Source organism: Erithacus rubecula, assembly GCF_903797595.1.
Source record: "Erithacus rubecula genome assembly, chromosome: 5".
Taxonomy (NCBI): domain Eukaryota; kingdom Metazoa; phylum Chordata; class Aves; order Passeriformes; family Muscicapidae; genus Erithacus; species Erithacus rubecula.
In genome coordinates this window covers 37,299,689-37,321,929 of record NC_136687.1, presented here as the reverse complement: position 1 = coordinate 37,321,929, position 22,241 = coordinate 37,299,689, and the positions used below count along the sequence as shown (strand labels likewise).

Below are 22,241 nucleotides of genomic sequence, written 5' to 3'. Positions count from 1 at the left end.
AGAAAACTGAAACTTTATCAGAAAAAATAGATCTTCACAAAGGATGACATCCAAATACTTCTATTTAAACAATGCTTAGTTATTAGAGAAATCATAGTCAACTGATCTAGTACAGAAGTTGTACCTCATACCACTGATTTCTTCTAAAGAATTAGGGCAAGAAAAGTTAGAGTGCATTTCCTTTAGAAAGAGGAAAAAAGCCTACATGCGCAGAAAATCAGAGATAGAAAAAAACTAACAAAAATATCATATCAAATATTTCCATTTCCATTCCAAATTTCAAGGATCATGGACATGGGATTTCTGTAACACCGAACACAAAATCACACAGCAACCTAAGGCATGTTACTGGCAAGATTATGCTCTTCACCTTCAGTTTAAATTTCCCCTTCTTAACCTTATCCTATTACTCCCATCTCATACTTTATGGAAGGGCCAGGGGGAGGGAATAACAGATTAACCCCAGAGGTAATTAGCCTAACAAGGTCACAAGCAGTTTTCTTTCTCAGTCAGCAGAGTCAACACAAGTGATTATGGTCAGCATCCACACATGGCTATATTTGACCATGTACTCATTTTAATGAAATTGATAGAACTGGCATTTTCCAAGACTAAATACTTGAACCTCTGAAATTGCAGCAGAGTGCCTGGTTCAGCCAGTTATCTCCACCTCCTGTGGAACAAACACTAAACTGCAGCCTGTCTGTTGATTCATCTTGACAAAAAAACTGGATCTGCTATATTTTCTCCTCCTTCCTTGTATTAATTATCCATAGTTATTAAATCCTTCCACCATCAACCAGGTTAAGTCTAACACGTTTGTCTCTAGAGAATTGAAGCACCTTACTGTTTTGAGTGAGATTTCATCTCAAGTGTTCATTAGTTCATATTAATGAGGCTGAAATAAAATAGTAGAAATTACTTTCACAAAATTACATGGAAGTTACATACAGCACAAGTCAGTGCTTTAACCTACACAACAATTATGATTCCTTTTCTGCTCCCCCACTTTCTGTTGCCAATATTTGTTTAAAGGGAACACCACAATTCCAGCTGCAATGTCAAGTATTCAGTGATACTGACAACACAAAACAGAGACAGTAGATTTCAGAGACTTCCCAGACCATATTTTTAAAAGAATCTGCTTACAAAGGTTATCTTTCATTTTAAGGTCTGGTATCTCCCCAGACCCTATTCCACCTCAGTTCTCCATCAAAATGGCATAAAAAGGGAAATCATTCATGCTGCAGATTTCAAGAGGCCCTACTTAATCTTCTATGCCTCTATTAGACAAAAGGAAGAATGACAGAGAGCTGCAACGAGGGCTCAAGCTGTCTCTACCCAGGCTAGGTGCTCGTGTGACAGCCCAGATTTGTGCAGGCTCATTATCTGCAGGAAAGCCAGCCCAAGCCTGGGGAGAACACAGGGCTGAGTGTGTGCTGAAGTGGATCCACGACACTTTGGCACAGCACTGCAGTGGAAATGCAGCTGCAGGAATGTGCTGCACTGTGTAGCCTCCTGGGACACAAAACCAACACCACGTCAATTGTGCTGCTGGGAATACTTTTGCTGAGGAATGCATTAGGGATGCATCTAGGGACATACACAGCTCCCTGAAGCTTGGCTACTTTCTTCTTCTTCCAATCCTGTCCGTAACAAAACTTTTGTACTAATATGAATGCATGAAATGGCTTTTAGTTGTGCATGTACAACTCTATTTTCCTCTTAGGAACACACTTTGGAATATATTTTGCACTAATCATTACTTCGCAAACCACTTAAAAGTGAGAATGAATCCTGTTGCAGAAACTGTATAAACTTACATGATTAAGTAAAATTTAAACAACCAGGGTGAAAAAAAAATATGTACACTACACAAACTTACATGTACATATTTAAATATTTGCAAGGATGCAAATGGCATCAGTATAGACTATTCAAACAAATTATGCATACATATTTCTGTTTACAGGACTGAGTTACACAAACTGCAGTAGTCAGCACAGTAGAGAGCTTATCCTTAAACTGTTTCTGGATCTTGTAATTCAAGTAGTATAGGACAGCAAAATACCATATAAATAACTAGGGAACCTCAGAAATGGGAATATAAATAAACTTGCAATTTAACTTAGACATTTAGTATGTATTACCTTGAGATTTTTAGCAAGTTAAAGTTGCATTATCATCTTCTACCACTACCTTTTTGTAACACAATGTGCTTTCATAACTTCCCTTGCTGGTATTACTCTGGCAATAAAAGAATGAGCAGAGACATTCCTTTGATACTTCCTATCATCTTGACTTCTCCACTACATGTTCAGTTAATGATGGAACTGAAGGCTTCACTGAGCTAGAATGAAAATAACCCATTTCACCTTATAAAAAACAGGTTAATTACTTGGCCCTGTCTGATTTTCTCACTTTCAAGAATTCATTTGGCAGATAGAAACTAAATGGTGATTTGGCAATTCCCTCTTGTTTCAGTATCTGTAACCCTATACTCTCACATGACCTGGAGTATTACATACTTTAAACTAAATATAAGATTTTTATGAATATATGAAAAATTGCTAGAAAAATAATTTATTGAACTTTCAGTAAAAAGTTATGTGACCAAATCTAATGTAGTCAGACATAGCTCTTGTCTTCAAAACTAAAAAAATTAATAGGTGTTAAATTCTGCATTGAAATGATGCTCTTTTTCCCCAAGTGAAAGATTAATAAGAGGTTCAACTATACAAGAAGAAAACAAATTATGAATAATTTATATGAAATAGTTTTGAACCAATCTTGTGAGCACATTTTGCTGTGAGACACAAAATGCATAAAATGTTATGGGGAAAATAAAGGGTTGGATACAACCTATTCAAACAGTTACACAGATACTTAACACATTTTTTATGTCAATGTCTTCTTATAGTAATTTTATCTAGAAAAAATTATCTTACTGCAAATTTCACTCATAATAAATGCAGAAACCTAACAGCTAAAAACCTGAAATATAATTTGAGGTATAAAGCTAAATAAAACATGACAGCATAATATTAACATACTAAACAATGATAATGACAATATTAAAACCTTATTGACTTATTGAATCCAGCATAGAGGTAAGATTTTTGTTTTCCTCCTATATTAAAGCTATTTTTGTGCATACAAACTCAAGGTACTATTAATTTTTTATGTAGCCTCCATTTTTGGGTAGAAGAAAGCAAAATTAAAATTCTTTAAGTGAGGACTGTCACTTTAAGCCTGCCCAAGCAAAGTCTAAGTGAAATCACTGGTCAAATATGTAAAAACTTGACCATATCTTCCTCACTCTTAAATAATTAAATGACACTGGGGGAGACATACCAAAAGCTTTGGCCTACATCTACCCTGCTCTAATTGTTTATGCATGCATAGAAAAGGAACACAAATGAACTGTTAACAACCTTACATCCTTATTAACACATTCATGGTGAGAATGCAGAAGGTGATGGTAACCAAGGTTACCACTGCTAATTGGCTTTAAATATAAGGAAAATCAACAAGATTGGCCTGGGGTAGCATGGCTCCTGAGGCCACTGCAGCTTAGGCTGATCCTGTAAATTGTAAAGCAACACATTGTTAAAACAATTGTCCTGTTGGGCAACATGCTGCACTGTGCAGAAGGATGTGAAACACCTACAGTACAAGGAGCAGTTTTCATAACTTTAACATGAACAGACACTTAGGGAAATTAGGAAATTTATTATACTGGTGAACAATTCCGCACCTTTTAAAATTACATTCCTCTGTATAATCTCTCTTCCATAGTTTTACTCACATACACACTTTGTTTGGCTATTATATTAAAGTTACTATTATATTTTTTTAAATGGTGTCTATAGAAACTTTTGTAGGCATGGCATTGTGGATCTCCTAGCTGGTTCTGCAGCCTCACTCATAACATCTACTTAATGGTTATACAAATAAGATGATAATTCAGAAGAAACCAACTCTGTATCCTTAGATAATTACTCTTTTTTCACATTTAGTTTTTGAGTTTTAAATTACATGGTTTTCTTATAACAAATTAAAATACAGATCTTAAACATTCCATCACTCCCTGTCAGATTAACAGTTCAAGGCTTGCAGTATAAAAGGAAACCTAGATGCACCCTATTTCACAGGATTTTCATCAAAGGATTACATTATCTTGATAAAACTCAGGCAGCCAAACACTTCAAACTCAGATGAAGAAATCTTTCTTGTTCTGAAATTAGGTTTGGGTGTTCAGATAAAGATTCCAGATTTAAAGAATGGTTAGGGTTAGATGGGACCTTTAAAGACTATCTAGTGATAAATTATTCTTGTATTATTAGAACTCTCACACAGTTAGCATAACTTACAGTTAAATCCCAGATACTCACTTTACCACCACTGGAGGAAAAGCTGTACTGGTTTTGGCTGGAATAGAATTAAATTTCATAATGGTAGCTTGCATGGGGCTGTGTTTTAGATTTTTGCTGGAAACAGTGTTAATAACTCAGGGTTGTTTCAACTTTTGCTAAGCAAGGCTTGCATCAAGAACTTTTCTGCTCCTCACCCCACCCCACCAGTGAGCAGACTGGGGTGCACAAGGAGCTGGGAGGGGACATAGCCAGGAGGGCTGATCCCAACTGACCAAAGGGATAAATCATATTCTATGGTGCCATACTCAGCACATAAATCTGAAAGGAGGAAAAGAAGGAAGCAGAAACATTCAGAGTGGCATTTTTCTTCCCAAGCAACCGTTTCACATGATGGAAACTCAGCTTTCCTAGAGATCACTGGACACCTGGCTGCCCACTGGAAGCAGTGGATAAATCCCTTACTTTGCTTTCATTTGTGGCTTTTGCCTTGTCAATTAAACTGTCTGTTGTATCTCAACCCATGATTTTTCTCACCTTTCCCCTCTGCTTCTATTTCCCATCCCACTGACCGAGAAAGCAGCTGTGGGGGGCTGAGCTGTCTGTCAGGGTGAACTGCAAAAAAGCCCTAGCAACCCCCACCTTTCCTTGTTTGTTTAATTATATTTTGAAATGCCCATCGACTATTATTATCTTGCTCAGTCAAAAATCTCATGTGGCAACATGGGATCTACCTATAGCAAACAGATCATTCATAATCACATTTTATTTTTAGAGAAGCAGATGGCATCATTTGCTCCCATAAAAAGAAATACTTCCTTAAATTAGATGTTTGATTATTTGTCATGACTTCTACATTTAATTTGCATATAGAAACACAAATTGTCTAGTTACTCACTTGACTATACTTCCACATACATTTACCTATAATTCTGGGTGGGAATAAAACAGGGAAAAGTGGTTTACACTAATGACTACATTTCAGCACTAAGTATGTGCTCTTGTGCCATTAGCTTCATGTGTTTCATGTGATGTTCTGCATTAAGGACCAGTCCATGTCCTATGCAGAAGAGGCTACAAATAACAATTGGGAACATAGATTATAATAATACTCAAGTTTTGAATTAGGACCCAGAGAAACATTAGGCACTCTGCAAAGATAGACTCAGAACTGCTTCCATATTTACATATTCCCATCAAAATCATTTGAACTCACCAAATATACACAGAATCACAGTATAAATAGATACTGTTAGCACAGACTGATTAATGAAGAAATAATTTTAAATTTCTTACTTTCAATTATATTCATTATCTTTTCAGAAGACAAAAACCCTGTAAATACTATTGCATAAAATCATGAGTTTTCAAGATCTAGGTTTGTTTCAAGCAAAGGAAAAAACATTACTATTATTTCCCCAATTCTAGAAAATATCAGAGAAAGGGAAAAATGTAAAAGATATAAATTTGCATATTGCCCGGTGAAAAGTATAGAAGAGCATTAATAATTTGAATTGATACAGTCTTCATGTTTTAAAAGTCAACATAACCCAGAGGTTTGGTCTCAAAGCTAAAATAGCAGCTACAAAAAGATATCAATAAAGTGATTCTAAATCTACGCAGAACGCTTGATCTGGAATACTGTGGAAAACTGGTTATTCCTGTTCAAAGTGGAACAGGAATAGACAAGACCTTTTAAGATACTCATGGGAACATGGAAGCTATGACAAAAATGGAAAGTTGTATTACAGATCTCTCAAAATACGATAAACGCTACAAGGGATGAATCTTCAAAGTTTAGAAACAATGTACACAGAAACAATAAATTTAGCTTGATAAATACATGATTTCTAGTTATCACAGAAGCAAAGTCAATTCCATCTTTATGTTCCACTACACCAAGTTAATTGACTATATGAAATTGTTTTGAGTATAAAAAAAAAATTATTCACTATAAATATAAAGGTTTACTCACTGTATCAATATAAACCCCCAAATCCCATAAACTGCAATATTAAACTACACTTTTTGATAACTTATGCCTCCTTTGATGACAGAATGATTCAAAACTTTAAAGGTATTCTCAGAACCAAGAAGTCAGAGTGTCACCTAAAACTGAACGCAAAGGTTTTAATCTTCAAGTAAAGTAGACTAAGGTGATAAAGTTTGACGATATTATTATAATTAAGTTGACAAAAATAATGGAAAAATGTTTCAAAGGATCCTTAGTCGAGTTCTGCTAAAATATTTCAGAATTTATTTGATTTCAATGGAGCTAGAACATCTTAACATCAAATAAAATGAAATGGTGCAACTGATTTTATTAAACTCTTTAAATACATTCCAATGTTTTCATGAGCTTAATTATTTTATTTTTTTCCTCCAGTGCTTTTCAGTATTCCATTTACTGCTTAATGAAAAAAGCAATTTCTTAAATGATCATAACCTGCTTCCTGCTCTGTAAGCTTCCTTCTGTTTTTCACTGAGAGAAAAATATTTCTTTCCATAAAAATGGACTGGGAAACCTGCCACATGAGGAAAGGCTGGGAGAACTGAGCTTAGGGGAGACATTATCATCATGTTCCAGTATTTTGTGGGAGGCTACAAAGATGAACACTCCCTTTTATAACAAGTTACAAGGAAAAGGGCAATAAGTGATGGGTACAAGTTGGGCAAACTCTGATTAGATACAAGAGGAAAATGTTTTGCAATGAGAACAATGAATCATTGAAATAATCTCTGAAGGAAAGGTGAAGGATTCCCCAACACTGGATATTTTTAAGACTGAGCAGGACAAGGTGCTGTACCATCTTGTCTATATGGTCCTCATGCCAAGACAGGTTGGTCCAGATGATCCTTCAGATTCCTTCTATCCTGGTATGATTTTGTGATAGATTAATGAGACTTGCTTGCAATTCTAAGGTAATTTTCTTTCAGAAAAGTGGCATGGTGAAATGACCACTTTGGGGTTTAATTTTAAATGGAGAGTATTTTTTAATGCCTTAGCGGAAGTTCTGAGATAAAGAAGACATTCTGCTGAATCAGAAGTGTACACAAAAGCATATGGCAGAGGTCAAAAAAAGATGCAGTCTATACTCCACTTTGCTTCCTTCCAAACCCAGATTTGTCACCTACAGAATAAGGAAGCAAAGAGCTGTCCCTTCATGACAGACTCACATGGGCACAAGGCTCACCAAATAAATCCATACTAAGGGAATCAGGTCCACAGAGGAGCTGCAAAGTACTGAAAATGAAGTTTAATTCAGAAAGGACTTGAATAGCTCATCAGAAGTGGCTTTGTACACTTAGAACAAATAATTTGCTATATTCTTTATTTTCTGCTGTTTCATTATTTTTCAGCTTCCAGTGCTAAACTCTGTATCTTCACTCAAGCCCAGCCAGAAAATGTTTCAGTATTAAAAAGGCAACAACAACTAAGCAAAATCCAAATTGATTTCAAAAGAAATTTAAGACTAAAAATGTTCACAAGTGAAATAAGGATTTTCAGTCAACATCCTGCAAGTTGGAAAGATATTGCTAGCAAAAGCTTATACTGAATATTATTTTCTTTAGATGTGAGAGATAGAAAAAGTCATGGTTGAGAGAGTGAGAAGCAAAGAAAATGAAAAGGAAAGCTTGGCAGGCCTCAAGAGACATTAGTGTTTTATTTCCTGTTGTGAAGATGATTGTTCTGCAGCCAATCATAGTATTAAATGACACACAGTATCCTCCCCAGTAGTTCATTTATCTGGCTTTCTTACTCACTTCATCAAGTAAGCAGCATTCTGCATGCAAACTTATTTTTGAACAAGTTTTAATATTAATAGGGTTAAAAGATGCTAAGTCTATGGATTCACCAGTTCTGAACTGTATTTCCAGTTCATTTCTAAATCCCATCTGGTAGATTGGAATGCTTATCTCATGAATTTCAAACCAAATTAAATGTTGAACAGCAGTCAAGCAGAAATCAAAGTATGCAAATTTCCACATATCCCAATTCCTTACTAACTACCTCTTCTTACTATTAATAACTAAATAGAAAAAGCAATTACATAAAATTTAAGAATAAAATAGCAATATAATTAAATGTGGGGATAATACACTTGACTTTTTTTCATAGAATCATTGATTTTAAATTTTGTTTTATTTCTCTGAAAGTATTCTAGATGAAAATGATTCATAACAATATTCTAGGATATATATAATAAACTATAAAATTTGCAGCTTTTAATGTTGCCTTTTTGTATTCTCTTCTGTAGCAGAAACTTACATTCTATGTAATTTACCACTGAACATGATAATTTTGCCCCATTAAGTAGGGGTTTTATTTCACCAAAATTGCAACAGCTTTCAAGCAGACCACTGTCTCTTCATCTGGACTACCACATTTCTTCAGTGGTTAGGAACATTTATTCACCTTTCAGCTTAGATGTCATCCTGTCCCTGTTTCAACAGCTGCAGGGCAGTATCTCCTGATCCCTCATGTTTCTTAGGGGGAGGGAAATATAGTGCCTATTTAACACTCATTAATGAAATTGGAGCAGGCACATTGTACTGGATATGTTTCAAATATTCAGTCCTGCTGTAGCCTGAAAATGTCAGTTGAATTAAAACGAGCAGAAAAGTAGACAATTTTTGCTTAGAGACAGGGCAGTTGGAAGCTGTTGCATTCAAGCTTCAGTTCTTACTCACCTGGCCAGGTCTACTGATGTAAGTGGCTTTATTTCAATAAACAAAACTGTGGGATTAAAATTCTTATCAATGAATAACTTTATTCAGTTCCATATGATACATTTTAACTCCACCATGTAAACTGTCAACTTTACACTACTATCATCTATTATCAATAGCTTTGCATGCAGAAATTCAACCATCTCTTGCAATAGCATGTTTAATATATGAAGATAATTTGAAAATCCAGCTGTCTAACACAAGGCTAGACACATGATACTCTGTTCCTGTTAAGAGGCAGGAACAAAGGGCAAATGAGGTGCCTTTAGATAATGCCCAGCTGCATTCATCAGGGGCCAAATGCCATTGCACTGATTAAAATCACAAAGACTGTAAGTGATCCATATTTGGACATCTCCTGCTTAAAGACTTTACCATTCACAGAACATCAATACTGATTTATAGACACAGCATGCAAGTCAGAATAAACCATGCATAACATAAAAGACCAAAGCAAAAGGAAAGAGTAAACAGATGTCATATCAAAGTGTTTTACACACAGAGGAAATGCAAGCAATGGCAAACAGTACAGTTTTAGAAATAAATATAACACCTCTTAAGTTCATCTGAGCATGCCACCATCACGAAATGCAACTTTTCACTCACCAAAGTAGAGTTATGTGAAGTATCACCTGAGACCTCGGGTGTTCTTGTGCTGTTTGGAAGTCTGTGAGGGTTACGAGCTATCGCTTGGCACCAGCCCAACATTTTCTCCTTCCACTTATCCCTTCTCAATTTCTGAAATTCTGAAAATAATTTAGATTCCCTGAAACATTGACACTATGAATTCATTGTGTGCATGTCTCTGGATACATGCCTTTAAAAACTGCTTTTTAAGTTATAGCTGAACAAGCTAATAAATATATTTTTAATAGAACATGTTTTTCCAAAGTATTCCACAAACTGCTAAACCATAAAAGTTAGAAAAGAGTCATGCACTTTCAGCACACCTTACATGCATTAATACTATTTTAGTGTCAGAAAACACAGTGCCTTCTCTCCACGTTAAATTTTCCTCAAGTTGTAATTTTACTTTAAAAAGTGTTCTTTTAAAGAGATTTTATTACAGAATACCTCTGACATTAGCATCATCTCAAAAGCTATATAACAGTTGGATACAAACCCCCACATTCACTGAAACAAGTAGAAACAGCCCTAAAGCAGTAGCAGATCCTAGATACAAATAAATAGTGTGAAAACACACAAACCTGTATGTACCCATGCCCAGAACACCTGGCTCATCTTGCAGTGCTACGCTAGGATGTGCTGTAAATAGCAAAAACTAATGTAGGCACATCAGAAATAAATGCTATGTGCCAACTGCAAATTGCCTCTGAATTTACATTTGGTTTGTAACAATAACAAAATACCTTTAAAGTAGCACTACCACATACTCGAAGTGCAGCACTAGTAAAGCATGCTATTAAGCATAAGAAACCTTCATAAGTATGTTTAAAATTTTGCAATCTATTTTTTTTTTTTTTTGGCAATGGAGGTATTCAGTCCAAAACTTTTCTAATTAATTACAAAAAACAACTTTGAGCAATTTCATTCTCATCATTGGAAGCAATTTCTAATCTGGTTGTTTATAACATATTGCAATTTAAAATGTGTTATTCTGTAGAATCATGAAACACAGTAAACAGAAAGATTAACCTACCAGATTGAGTGCCTAGTACTCCAAATAAAGGTAGCACTACCCCGAATAAAACTGGAACATAAATAAAATAATGCTAAAGACCTCCCATGGCACTATGCAGCATCATTGAATATTATGCACTTGTAACTGAAGTTTATTTTTCTGCAACACATCTTCATGCAGGACACAAATTATGCATATATTTACAGCATAAATCTTATATTTACAACAGAAAGATTGCATCTTTCCAGGTTCTGAGTCTGACAAACTACAACCCCTTCCTGAATAACAACAGCTCTACCATCTTCACACTTAACCATTATAGTTTTCAAAGGATGAAATGCACAAAGCTGTATTCCCTACATAACCTCATGGAATTGATAGGAATAAGTGGAAATCAGCCTTAGCTTTATTGCACTTGAGATGATTAGGTGAGTGAAACAACAGATTAACTGATTTTTACAATTTTTTGGTCTCTTGAAGTCTTCACCTGAGATACAAAATCAGGCTCAGTAAGCAATCAATCCTTTCTATACTTTCTGTACCTGAGAAGACAAGAGATCATCTGAATAAAGGCACAATCCTATTCTGGTGTTCTTGGTGTGCAGAACCCTTTGGAAGATTTGCAATTCTTTTTTTTTGCCCTGAGCAATCAAAATTACTGCCACTGCCCAGATCACAACTGAAAGAAGGACTTTGCACTTGCTCATACACCCGAAGAACCAACACAAATAAATTTCCTGTAAACATTCTTAATTAATCATCTCTAGATTTGTTAAAAAAAAATAGAAGAATTACTTTAATAATATTTTTAAGGTGAGAAAAATTTTACTTACATTTTAGCCAAGCAAAGAAACACACAATTATTGTTAATCTTAGACATTATCAATGCTAAAAAAGGGGGGCATTATGGGGGCTTAAGGATGATGTATTAAAAAAAAAATTAGCCAGTTGTATGAAATAAAAGCATAATATCTCTATAAAAAGTTCATAAATCTAGCAAGAGAAAAGAATTTATATGCTTAATTCAGGAGCATAATCAGATTCAGGTAACAAAGGCTATGTTTTTTCAATCCTTACCACAATCTAACTGCTATCACAGAACAGCAGGAAATTGAACACAAAACACGCTGTTCTTTATCTAAGCTAAGTTTTGTTCTCTGTGTTCAAAGATTTCCAGCAACAATCAAAGTGATGATATTTGTTCACTGCATGATTTGGCAGACCATCAAAATATTCCAGGAGCAGAGCTACAGGAATACTGAAATACAAATAGCCTTCAGTGCTGAGCTCTGCTAAGACAAATACAGTCACTGTTACTCATTATGTATCTCTTGTCTGAGTCTTATCAAGCACTGACTTCTAATCAATTATTTTAATTTGAATAAAACCACAAATTGATGGGCTGTAAGCAATAGAAATCTCTGACAGCTTCTGCTATTTCTGTGCCACAATAAGTCATTGGCTTTTCTTAAACAGTTATTTTCCTATGACTGCTGTGTTTCACAAGGACAATTCGGTGTAGTCATAGCATAACAACATAATGACACTAAAACTTTCTATAAATAAGAAGCTCAACCTTAGGTTTTAAAATAACTTCTACATTAAAAAATAAATTCATATGAGAATGTATGTGATTGTGTCAACAGCTGTAAATATACAGTAGTATCTCACTGCTATGGTGGTTCACTAGTGGTTCTTTCATGTCAGGGAAAAAAAATACTTTCCACATAAAAATGTGATTATAACCTGTAAAATTTTATATCATAAGAAACGCTGAGTGCTTCTGCCCCTCCAAACACAGGACTAATTTTCTGAGTCCAGCATTGAATTAAAATAGCATGAAAAGCCATCAAGCTAAAGAAGTCTTATCTTCGTGACTGATACCTGCAGCAACCAACTAAAGTACCTGTATAAAAGCTAATAAAATACCTAGTGCTCTAGCCTCATTAAAAACAATGCAGAGACCAACAGAAAACAAGAACACAGGCACAAAAATTATTAAGTTGACACCCAGAATGGCACCAATCAAGACTAAAATAGTACCAGATTTCTTGTATAGCTACTAGATATACACAAGCAAACACCTCTGCATTAAGTATATGGAAGATTCTGAATTTAAACACGTCATGTTTATTAATGACTGCTTTCAGAAGAGCTTCTAGGGCACTGTTGGAAGAGTAAACCCAATTATGCAAATCTAAATGCCTTTCCCCACCTGTAAAGACAAAATAGAGTTGACATTTAACTTAGCTATGCAGCTCTTTCAAAACACCATTGCAGAATCAGCGCCCTCTCTAGAGCATTAGACATTATATTCTTAAATTAATACCTATATTATCAAATACATTTTCAGAAATTACTTTTGATGGTCCTGTACCATAATTAAACATATAATTATTTCCAGCCTTTGTTGATTTGTTGTTTTCTCTTATACTGCTAATATGTATTTTAAATTGTCCTTAGTCCTTTTAGACTTTGATTCTTTTTTTGTCACAACTAAGGATGCAAATTTCACTTATTAATTCAAGCTATTCAATCACTTAAAATAAATAAATTTAAGATGATTGGTACAAAAATTATTGCATCTAATACTGTTTTGTTTGACCACTCCAGAACTACTATGCCCAAAGCACGACAAGAAAGCTCTGAAAGTTTTCAAAGGAAATAGCCTCTTGGGTTACTAATGATATAAAATTTGAGGGTATGTTTGCCTTCATACTTGCTTTTTACCCCCTACAAGGAAGACTATCTCTTTTGCAAAGCAGAAAGCAATTTCAAATCACTCAAGGCTCTTTAGAAAAACACCAATAGTGTTTTTTCCCTACGGTAAATTTTTAGCATTGTAACTATGCCATTTTGCATTTGTGAAGACTTCAAGAAGAAAATGTTGAGAAATGTATATTTATGGCAGCTGATTTAATATTTTAAAAAACCACCATCTTTATACATTTAGATAGTGTATAAATGTCTGTATTTGCTGATGCAGTTTTTGAACTATTTCCATAAGCTATCTCTATTCCATCCTCAAATATGACTTTCTAAAAGGCTCTCTCTGCTAATATCATAGCTACTCTTAAAGGGAATGCTTTGCTTATCCATCTCTGTTGAATTCCTCTCAGACCTTCAAAAAGCAATGCAACTTTTTGTGCTACTGCTACAGGAGAGCAATGAAAGGCTGCCTAACCCCTCTCCCATGTAAATTCCAGATGCACCAGACTCCCAAGCAGAAAGGACAACACCCTTGATACGAAGATGGAGTTGAGAACAAAACAAAGTACGTGGTTTTGCTTTGTGAGTTTGCATACATTTAGCCATACATGACTGCCAAGCAGCTTAAATCAAAGCTTCAATCAACAATAAAGACATGACTAGCAAATGCACCTGATAAACCATACCCACCACTTGGCAGATGAAAACTCTTTAGGGAAGATACAGAAACAGCAGAAAATGTTAAAATTCAAAAATCCACCTGAAGCTAAAGCATTAACAACCTCATGAAGTTATGCATGAATTATCCAAATGAACAGGGCATAAGAAGTTAAAGTAAGTCTTTAATGGACTTTCTTCTGCTTATGCAAAATTAAAAGTTATTTCTTAATGTTTTTCCCATTCTTATGTGGTTTATTTACAGAAGAAGCATATATTTATGCTGTAAATCAAATCCGCTTTGAATCAGGCAGAGCTCACTACTGAAATACAATAAGAAGACAAAGACAGAAGAAAAGTTTTTTGAAAGCCCAATAAAGGTTAAATACCCCAAAGACATAATTTAACCATTAAACACCACTGTATAAAAGGACAGATAATTAATACTGAATTTAAGTTAGCTTTTAAGAACAAAGAGAAAATCAAATTTAATTGAAATACTAGAAGTATATACACCAAAATGTGCTTAAGATCATGTTTGATCCAAGAGAAGTATCTCTCCTTTGTCAGAGAAGCATTTTTAACAGAATTTCTGTCAAATACAATGTTCTGGACAGACATAAACCATCTTCTGCTGACAACCCTAAACATAGAAAGCTCTTGCTTGTGAGCAGTTCAGATACTGCTCCTGTGAGAGGTCAGCCATGCAGAACCCACACTAGACAGGGGTATCACTGCTGGAAAGAAGGGCTTATCCTCTTGCTTAGATATCACTGCTCTTTGTAACACAACCTGTAACAACTCCAGGGCAGGACAGGCCACTGCTACTTTATCTTTGCTGGTCTCTTCAATTTTTCTTACCTCACTTCAGATAGTTTTCAGAATCTCTTTTAGGGTGAGTAGACACCGCTAGCATTAGTCATTTGCCCTCATATTCTAGTATATAATTATATAAAACATAACTGCTGGTTTCTGGCTGCAAGTAACTAATGCTTATTTTTAATAATAAGTGTTTGCAAGAAATTTACTCCTGGTTAGGGTGACCTAATTGCAGTCTTCCAGTACCTACAGGGAGCCTACAAGAAAAACAGAGAGGGTTTTTTTACAAGTACATATAGTTACAGAACAAGGCAGAATAGCTTCAAATGGAACAAGAGCAGGTTTAAAGCAGACATTAAGAGAACTCTTTACTGTGAGGATGGTGGGGCACTGGAACAGGCTTCTCAGATAAGCTGCAGATGTCCCATCCCTAAAAGTGTGCAATCTAGATGATCTTTAAGGTCCCTTCCAACTCAAACCATTCTGTGATTAGTGAGAATTATAGCTATATCCACCAATAGAAATCTGTAAGTATTCTGTGACCATCAATATAATTCAATATTAATGATATTGAACATCTTTAAATGCTAGTTGGTAGAAAATTCAGGGTGACCTCTGGAAAATGAGGTGCAGCTATTTTCTTCTAAAAACTAAAGACTTGAATTCTAATTAGTTAGAAGGTCAAATTTGATATTCTGTTGGAAGGTATTTAGAACACTTACTGAAATTAAGTTGTATGCATTACAATAAAGAAAATTCTGGTAAATATTTTGAATAAGACTTTTGTTGTCATCGAGGGTATAGCACCTGATGAGTTGACAGAAGTGCCAAATGTGTAATGAAAACTTCTGACCAATTTACCAAAGGAGAATATTTAGAATCCTTTTTAGTAAAGATTAAATAAGCCCATTAAATAGTTGTTCACCACTAAACTAGCTGAAATATACTATTGCAAGTACTTCTTTCTCATACCACCCCTTTTAGTGGAAATTGTGACTATGACTAATGATCTGACTTATGACCTGACCTTTGCTAGTAGAAAACCATGACAGATGGCCTATTCAGGTTTTTTCAGGATAAACGGATTTAAGTTATAAATAATTACTGACCTACTGGCCTAATGCTGCAGTTACTGGTAACAGCTTAAATAACTAGTCTCTTACATAAGTAAAGATTACATTAACCTAAAAGCTAATAATTATGTGAATAAGCACTTGAATAATATCACTTTGATAATTTTAATCAAAATTTCCAAAAAAAAATAAATATAAATGTAGGACTTAGAAGTGAATACATGGGAACAAAAGTATGACTCAAATAGCTGAAATAATTTTTTTCAAATGGGGTTCCCATTAGACAATAATGATGGTGGCCTAATTATTGCAAACAATTATTCTTGTTGCTCTGGTTGCTGTCAAAAAATAAAGTGGAGAAATTAAATAGGGAAAAAAGAAGTTGAAGGATTATGTAGCCCTTCTAGTTTTCATATTTGTAGCTGGTAAATAAACAGAAAAGTTTTGCTGAATAGATTATAAATATGGAGATGCACAAGAAGACTGGGTAACTATCAGTATGGCCCTCTAAACTTAAGTTAATGGGATTCTTAAAAGTGCCTTCCAATAGTTTCAAATTAAGCCTGAACCTAATTTATTACAATGCCAGACCATAATGGTTTACTAATTGTTTTCCATAGAGAAAATTGGGGTTTGTTTCTTTGTGAGATGAAAGCAATGCAGTACATGCAGTTAAAACCACAACTCACACAGCTGTCAGCAAGCTAAGATTCACACACACCATATGCACGTCAATTATAATATGCCATTCCTCACAAACCATTTTTAAAAAATTAAAGATGCAGTATTTGTTGTGCTTGCTAATTAAAGTATAAAACTAGACACAGCATTAATTTCTCTCTTCTATTTAAAAATAACACAAAGCACACTGTAAGTATCCACACTCTTGCAAGTCTTTCCAAAGAACCTTGAAGAAAGATGACATTGGCAAGGATACTGACAAAATATAAAATTATAAAACTGAAATCTTGAGTGTACAGCAGAAAACAAACATAATGCTTGATGGCACAGCATTGCTCCCTGGCTCCCTTTAGTGACTGGGTGAGCACAAAGATTTCTAACTCTGTGGTAGCTGTGGTACAGCAGATCAGGCAGCTGAGTCTCATCCTGATCTCCAGCTCTGACAACCCTCCTCTGACTTTGCTACCACTCATGCTGCTTTCTACTAGGTTACACTGAGCCCAGGTGCTGAAACTAAGACAAGAGTGTGCAGCACAGCATGGCACAGAGATGCCCATGCAGGTGTGCAAAGGGTCTGGCACACCTGTGCAACACCCATTCATGCAGTCTCATACAAAGGCCCTGTTCCAAAACCTGCTGTACTGAAGAGCAGCTCCATGGCTAAGCCACAAGCCTTGCCCTCATAACAGCTTTCAATCATTTGTCCCTTCTACAGCTGGGACATAACAGACACAACCTTAGCTTTCCCAAGATACCTTACACCACTGATGACAATGCAATTGCAACACATAGTCCAGACATGGCCACTGGAACTGAAGGCAACCTCACAAGTTTGCCAACACCACCAAGGTGTGTAAGTCTGTCAAGACGCTGGAGAGAAGGGATGGTATCCAGAGGGAGTTTATCAGGCTTGAGGTGGACCTGTGTAAACCTCATGTTCAACAAGGTCAAGTGCAAGGTCCTGCACCTGTGTTGGGACATTCTCAAGCAAAAACACAGGTTGAGCAGAGAATGGATTGAGAGAAACCCTAGAGAAAAGGGCTTGGGGCTGCTGGTGGACACAAAGCTCAACACGACCTGGTAAAGTGCAGTGGCGGGGCAGAAAGCAGCCACATCCTGGGCTGCATCCAGAGCAGCATGGCCAGCAGGCCAAGGGAGGGGATCCTGCCCCTCTGTCTGCCCTTGTGAGACCCACCTGGAGGGCTGCATCCAGCCTGGGAGCCTCCAAGTCAGGGATGTGTGCCTGTTAGAACAAGATAATCACAGGGCTGGAGCACCTCTCCTATGAAGACTGGCTCAGAGAGCTGGGGCTGTTCAGCCTAGAGAAGCCTCAAAGGAGATACATCTTGGAGCAACTTTCCAGTACCTAATGGGAACCTACAAGGCAGCTGGAGAGGGACTTTTTAAAAGAGCATTTACTGATATGACAAAGGGAAATGGCCTTAAGCTGAAGAAGGGTAGGTCTGGATTAGCTATTAGACAAAATCTCTGCTGTGGGAGTGGTGAGGCACTGGAACCAGATGTCTGGAGAGGTTGTGATGTCCTGTCCCTGGGAGTGTTGAAGGCCAGCTTGTATAAGGCTCTCAGTAATCTGGTCCAGAGGAAGATTTCCTGCCTGTGGCAGGGAGGCTGGAAGTAGGGTGATCTTTAAGGTCCCTTCCAACCCAAAGCATTCTGGTATTCTGTGACCTGTACTAAACGCCTCCTCAAGGGTAACCGTGTTTTTGAATCAACAAGATCTGTAATCAAAACCCTCCATGGCCCCGATTCACTGACATAGAATCTGTCTTGTGTATAAGTACTTGCCCTGGCTGGCTGTCTTTTCAGCCTTTTTTTTTTCCCTCCAAGGCACTATTATTCTCCCTATTTTCTGAAAATTTATCTCTTTTCATTTACCAACTCTGGATTCTTGTGCCTTCAGCACTAATCAATGTATACTTTCAGTTTAAATCACTAGAATATATAGCATTTCTCCAATATAGTTTCTTGAGCTCATACATAGGCTATATCTCCTTTCTATGCCTTCTCAGTTCATTGAAGTCCAAATTTTATTCATTCAGACATTTAGGTGCTTTACACTGAATTCAGACATTTTTATTTCTTTAAGGTTCTATTAAATTTTGTATTATTTTGACACTTAGCTCCCTGTTATACCGTTTATTTTCATATATTGTACATCTTTATAATCACAATGTTTTTACATGAATCTTTCTCATATGAAGTAAACAAGCAAGTAACCTTCCATTCTAGTGCTTGGGTTTTTTTATTATCTTCACAAAAATAAGTAAACTAGTAAAATATTTTTTGAAAGCGTTAATAAATAAAAATTTCACCAATAAAATTCTGGCAAGATAGTACACACTTACAACATTAAGTAAGCATTTAGAAAAGCACATCGACAAAATCATACAACTTGAACAAATAATTTTCACTACATTATCACAGGATTTGTTCACAATTTTGAAATAGATGCCATGCTATAAGGCTCACCAAATAGCTGGAGTTCCCAAAGCCATTTCATTCTCTTTCTCAAATGCATGAGTGGATTGAGAACACACACTTAGCAAGCACTAGCTCAGTGGATAAGATTTTATTAAGGACCTTTTTCTATATATAGCTCCACAGAAAATAAGCATGCTCTAGGAAATGCAAAATAATGGAAAACAGAGATGAATGCAAAAGCTCAGGTAGGTACTTGGCCTATATTCAACTTAAACACTTAATTAGAAAGCTAAGCAGAAAAAAACTAACTTGGGAAGTAAAAACTGTGTTTAACCACAGGCCAGCCACCCACAAATAGAGTGCATTTCAAGAAGTTTGTAAGGGGAAAAGAAATGTAGTGGTGAAAGCTATTACATACAGACTATTGTTGTTGCCTCATTTTAAGAGACTCCAAGCATAAAAGGAAAAGCCCAACCTCCCTTTCAGCTTAGTCAATATCTGGGATATAGCAAATCCAGGACAGGCCCCTGATAATTGGGTAGAAGTCAGCAGGAAGAAGCAAAAGATAAATAGCAAAGTGCAAACAAGATACTCAAACAGTAGAGTAAGACACACTGATCTGTGGTGTGAAAACTGGAAAAATAAAACATGCACTGAGCATGCAATAAAGCAAAGCACCTTAGGAATCTTATAGCCCAGCACCTGGTGAAGGACAGTCTTGTTAACCTCATGTCCATGCTGAAGCTATGTCACGTTTTGAAGCATCAGGATGTCCCCAGACCATCAGAAGAGATGCACTGCCATGTTTGCAGTGACAATCTATTTCTCTGTGCCAACACAAAGCACTACAATATGGTGTGGCCAGGATGGGGCAGACTATTCTCAGACACAAAATATATGAATTCCTTGCACAAGTATTTACCTAACTCTTTACTGACAACCTATGGGACTCCAGTTTGCATAGAGAATCATCAGTTGTTGCTAATACAAACATTATGCATTTTTATGCCTTATGTTTCCTGAACTGTAATAAAAAAATATTTTAACAAAAATATACCTCCAGCTGATGTCTAGATCATAACATCAAGTAAAACATACAGTTTCAATTTTTTGCTTCTCTTTAAAAATGACATTTAAATACAAGTTCCATCATAAGACAGAAAGAAATACATCTTTCTGTTATTATCTATGTAAAACTTCATCCCAAAAAGTAATTTTTTCCAGCAAGTAAAAGCAATATACTACTGCAATATAGAATGAAGGTGCCAGCTCAAAACTGATTTTCAGCAGAGCAGAAGCTTTACTATAGAAGGATTTCCATACAGTTTTACAGAAAGGACCCTGCAGTCCTTAAATTTACAAAAGTATCAAAGAAGTCTTGGAACAGAAACAATACTGGGAATTAAAACACATTTTGCTTCATGTAAGCTCAGTACAGCTACAAAGAGGCATGGTATCAAAAGTGTGAAAATTACACATTTGTTTTTCATTTGCAACTGAAGTGCTCCCATGCTGGAGTACTAGAATGTACACTTTTCATATTCAGAGATTGGTAAAAACCAAACCCAGACTGCCTGGTAGGTGACAAGCAAGATACTAGATCCTTATTCCCATCAACTGTGTCCCACTGACTTTTTTGCCATTTCCCTATTCTTCTAGTTTGTGACTGTTCAGCTAAAAAAAGTAGTTAGTGGAGAGAAATCTATTAGGATCTTTTAGACATTTTCAAGCTACTTAGAGCAGTAATACATTGTTATCACTAAAAATCTGTCCAGTAGATTTTGCACTAATCATATCACAGAATCATATCACAGAATATGCTGATTTGGAAGGGATCAAGGATTATGGAGTCCAACTCCCAGCCCTGCACAGGAACATCCCCAACTCACACCATGTGCCTGAGTATTGTCCAAACACTTCTTGAACTTTATATCAAGAACTGCTGAACTACATAATCCTAACAAAATAATTATGATTAAAATATTATATAATGAGGCATCACAGACCTATTGTTGTCACAAATCTAAATTTCAGACATAGACAAATCTGAAAATACAGTATATCTAAATAGCTGCAAAATCTAGTTTTTCAGAAGTCTGTTGATATTAAGATATCAAACTCTGCTTACTGTTTGTTTTATATAGTGGGGAATCTCAAATTAACACTTTGGTTTCACTTTGAACACTTGAAATAGTTTTGCTTGATAGTACTGTTTGCTAATAGTGAGGCATAACTATATCCACAATGAACAAAAGCTACAAGTAAGTCGTAAATTATTCTGGTCTATTGCCAAAACCTATCATAGGGTTTTGATCAGTTAGAACTCAACACAGAGATGAAATCTAGCCTTGAGTCTTTGGCATCACACAAGAAGTAAAGGTCGCCTAAGCAATTTGTGCTGTCACCACCTTTAGAAGAAACAGCATTAACCATCTTCAGAATAATTAAGCCAGGGACCTTCAGAATGAGGTACATCCAAAATGAAACAGATAACCATAAGGAACCACTTTCCATAAGGAAAGTGTGGGCAGAATACTAAAAATTAAAATCCTGCTACTTTGACCTCTTACAGGTCTTGGTGGAAAGTCAACAGTAAAATGAACAAAGAATAGAAATTACTATTTACCTGGATTCTCAAAGAACTTTAGGTCACACTTTCCTGAAGAAGATATTTAAGTAAGTAATCATAGGCATTAGGCAAAGTTCTGTGTCAGACAAAAATGTGTGTCAGCTGAGCAACACTAGGCTGAAAGGAATATATGAGCTATTTCTGTTGTGAAGAGGTGTTCAGGGTTTTACACTAGGGCTTTCCTATTTTGAACATTAGGAATTCTTGTTTGAGGAAAGTTGCTGAAGCTGACAAAGCAAATAATAAGTAGAGAAAACCACCAAAATTATAACAGATTATTGTACATACACTATAAGTTCATTGATAGGATCATGTGCTGCTTTTCTTTGTATTACTTCATACTCAGAGTGGAGAATAATCACAGAGAGCAGGAAAAAAACCACATTACATGAAACCATGTTTACTATACTGTCCAGATCCTTCTTCCAAAGATGAATTTTTATTTCCTCACAGGTTTCAGTATGGCATTAATTAACATTCAGAAA

At 35.8% G+C, this 22,241-nt stretch overlaps 1 protein-coding gene across 4 annotated transcripts in view; it reads right to left on the bottom strand.

Annotated features, from left to right (window-relative positions):
• The window catches only part of MARCHF1 (membrane associated ring-CH-type finger 1), a 229,990-nt gene that overhangs the window by 84,328 nt on the left and 123,421 nt on the right, over window positions 1–22,241 (bottom strand). For 2 of the 4 annotated variants that reach the window (XM_079306659.1, XM_079306663.1), the window contains exon 3: window positions 9,711–9,850. The exons of the other annotated variants lie outside the window; for them this stretch is intronic. In XM_079306659.1, coding sequence (XP_079162785.1) covers window positions 9,711–9,812 — 102 coding nt within the window. In that variant the 5' untranslated portion in view covers window positions 9,813–9,850. The remainder of the gene's footprint in view (window positions 1–9,710; window positions 9,851–22,241) is intronic. 4 annotated transcript variants of the gene reach the window in all.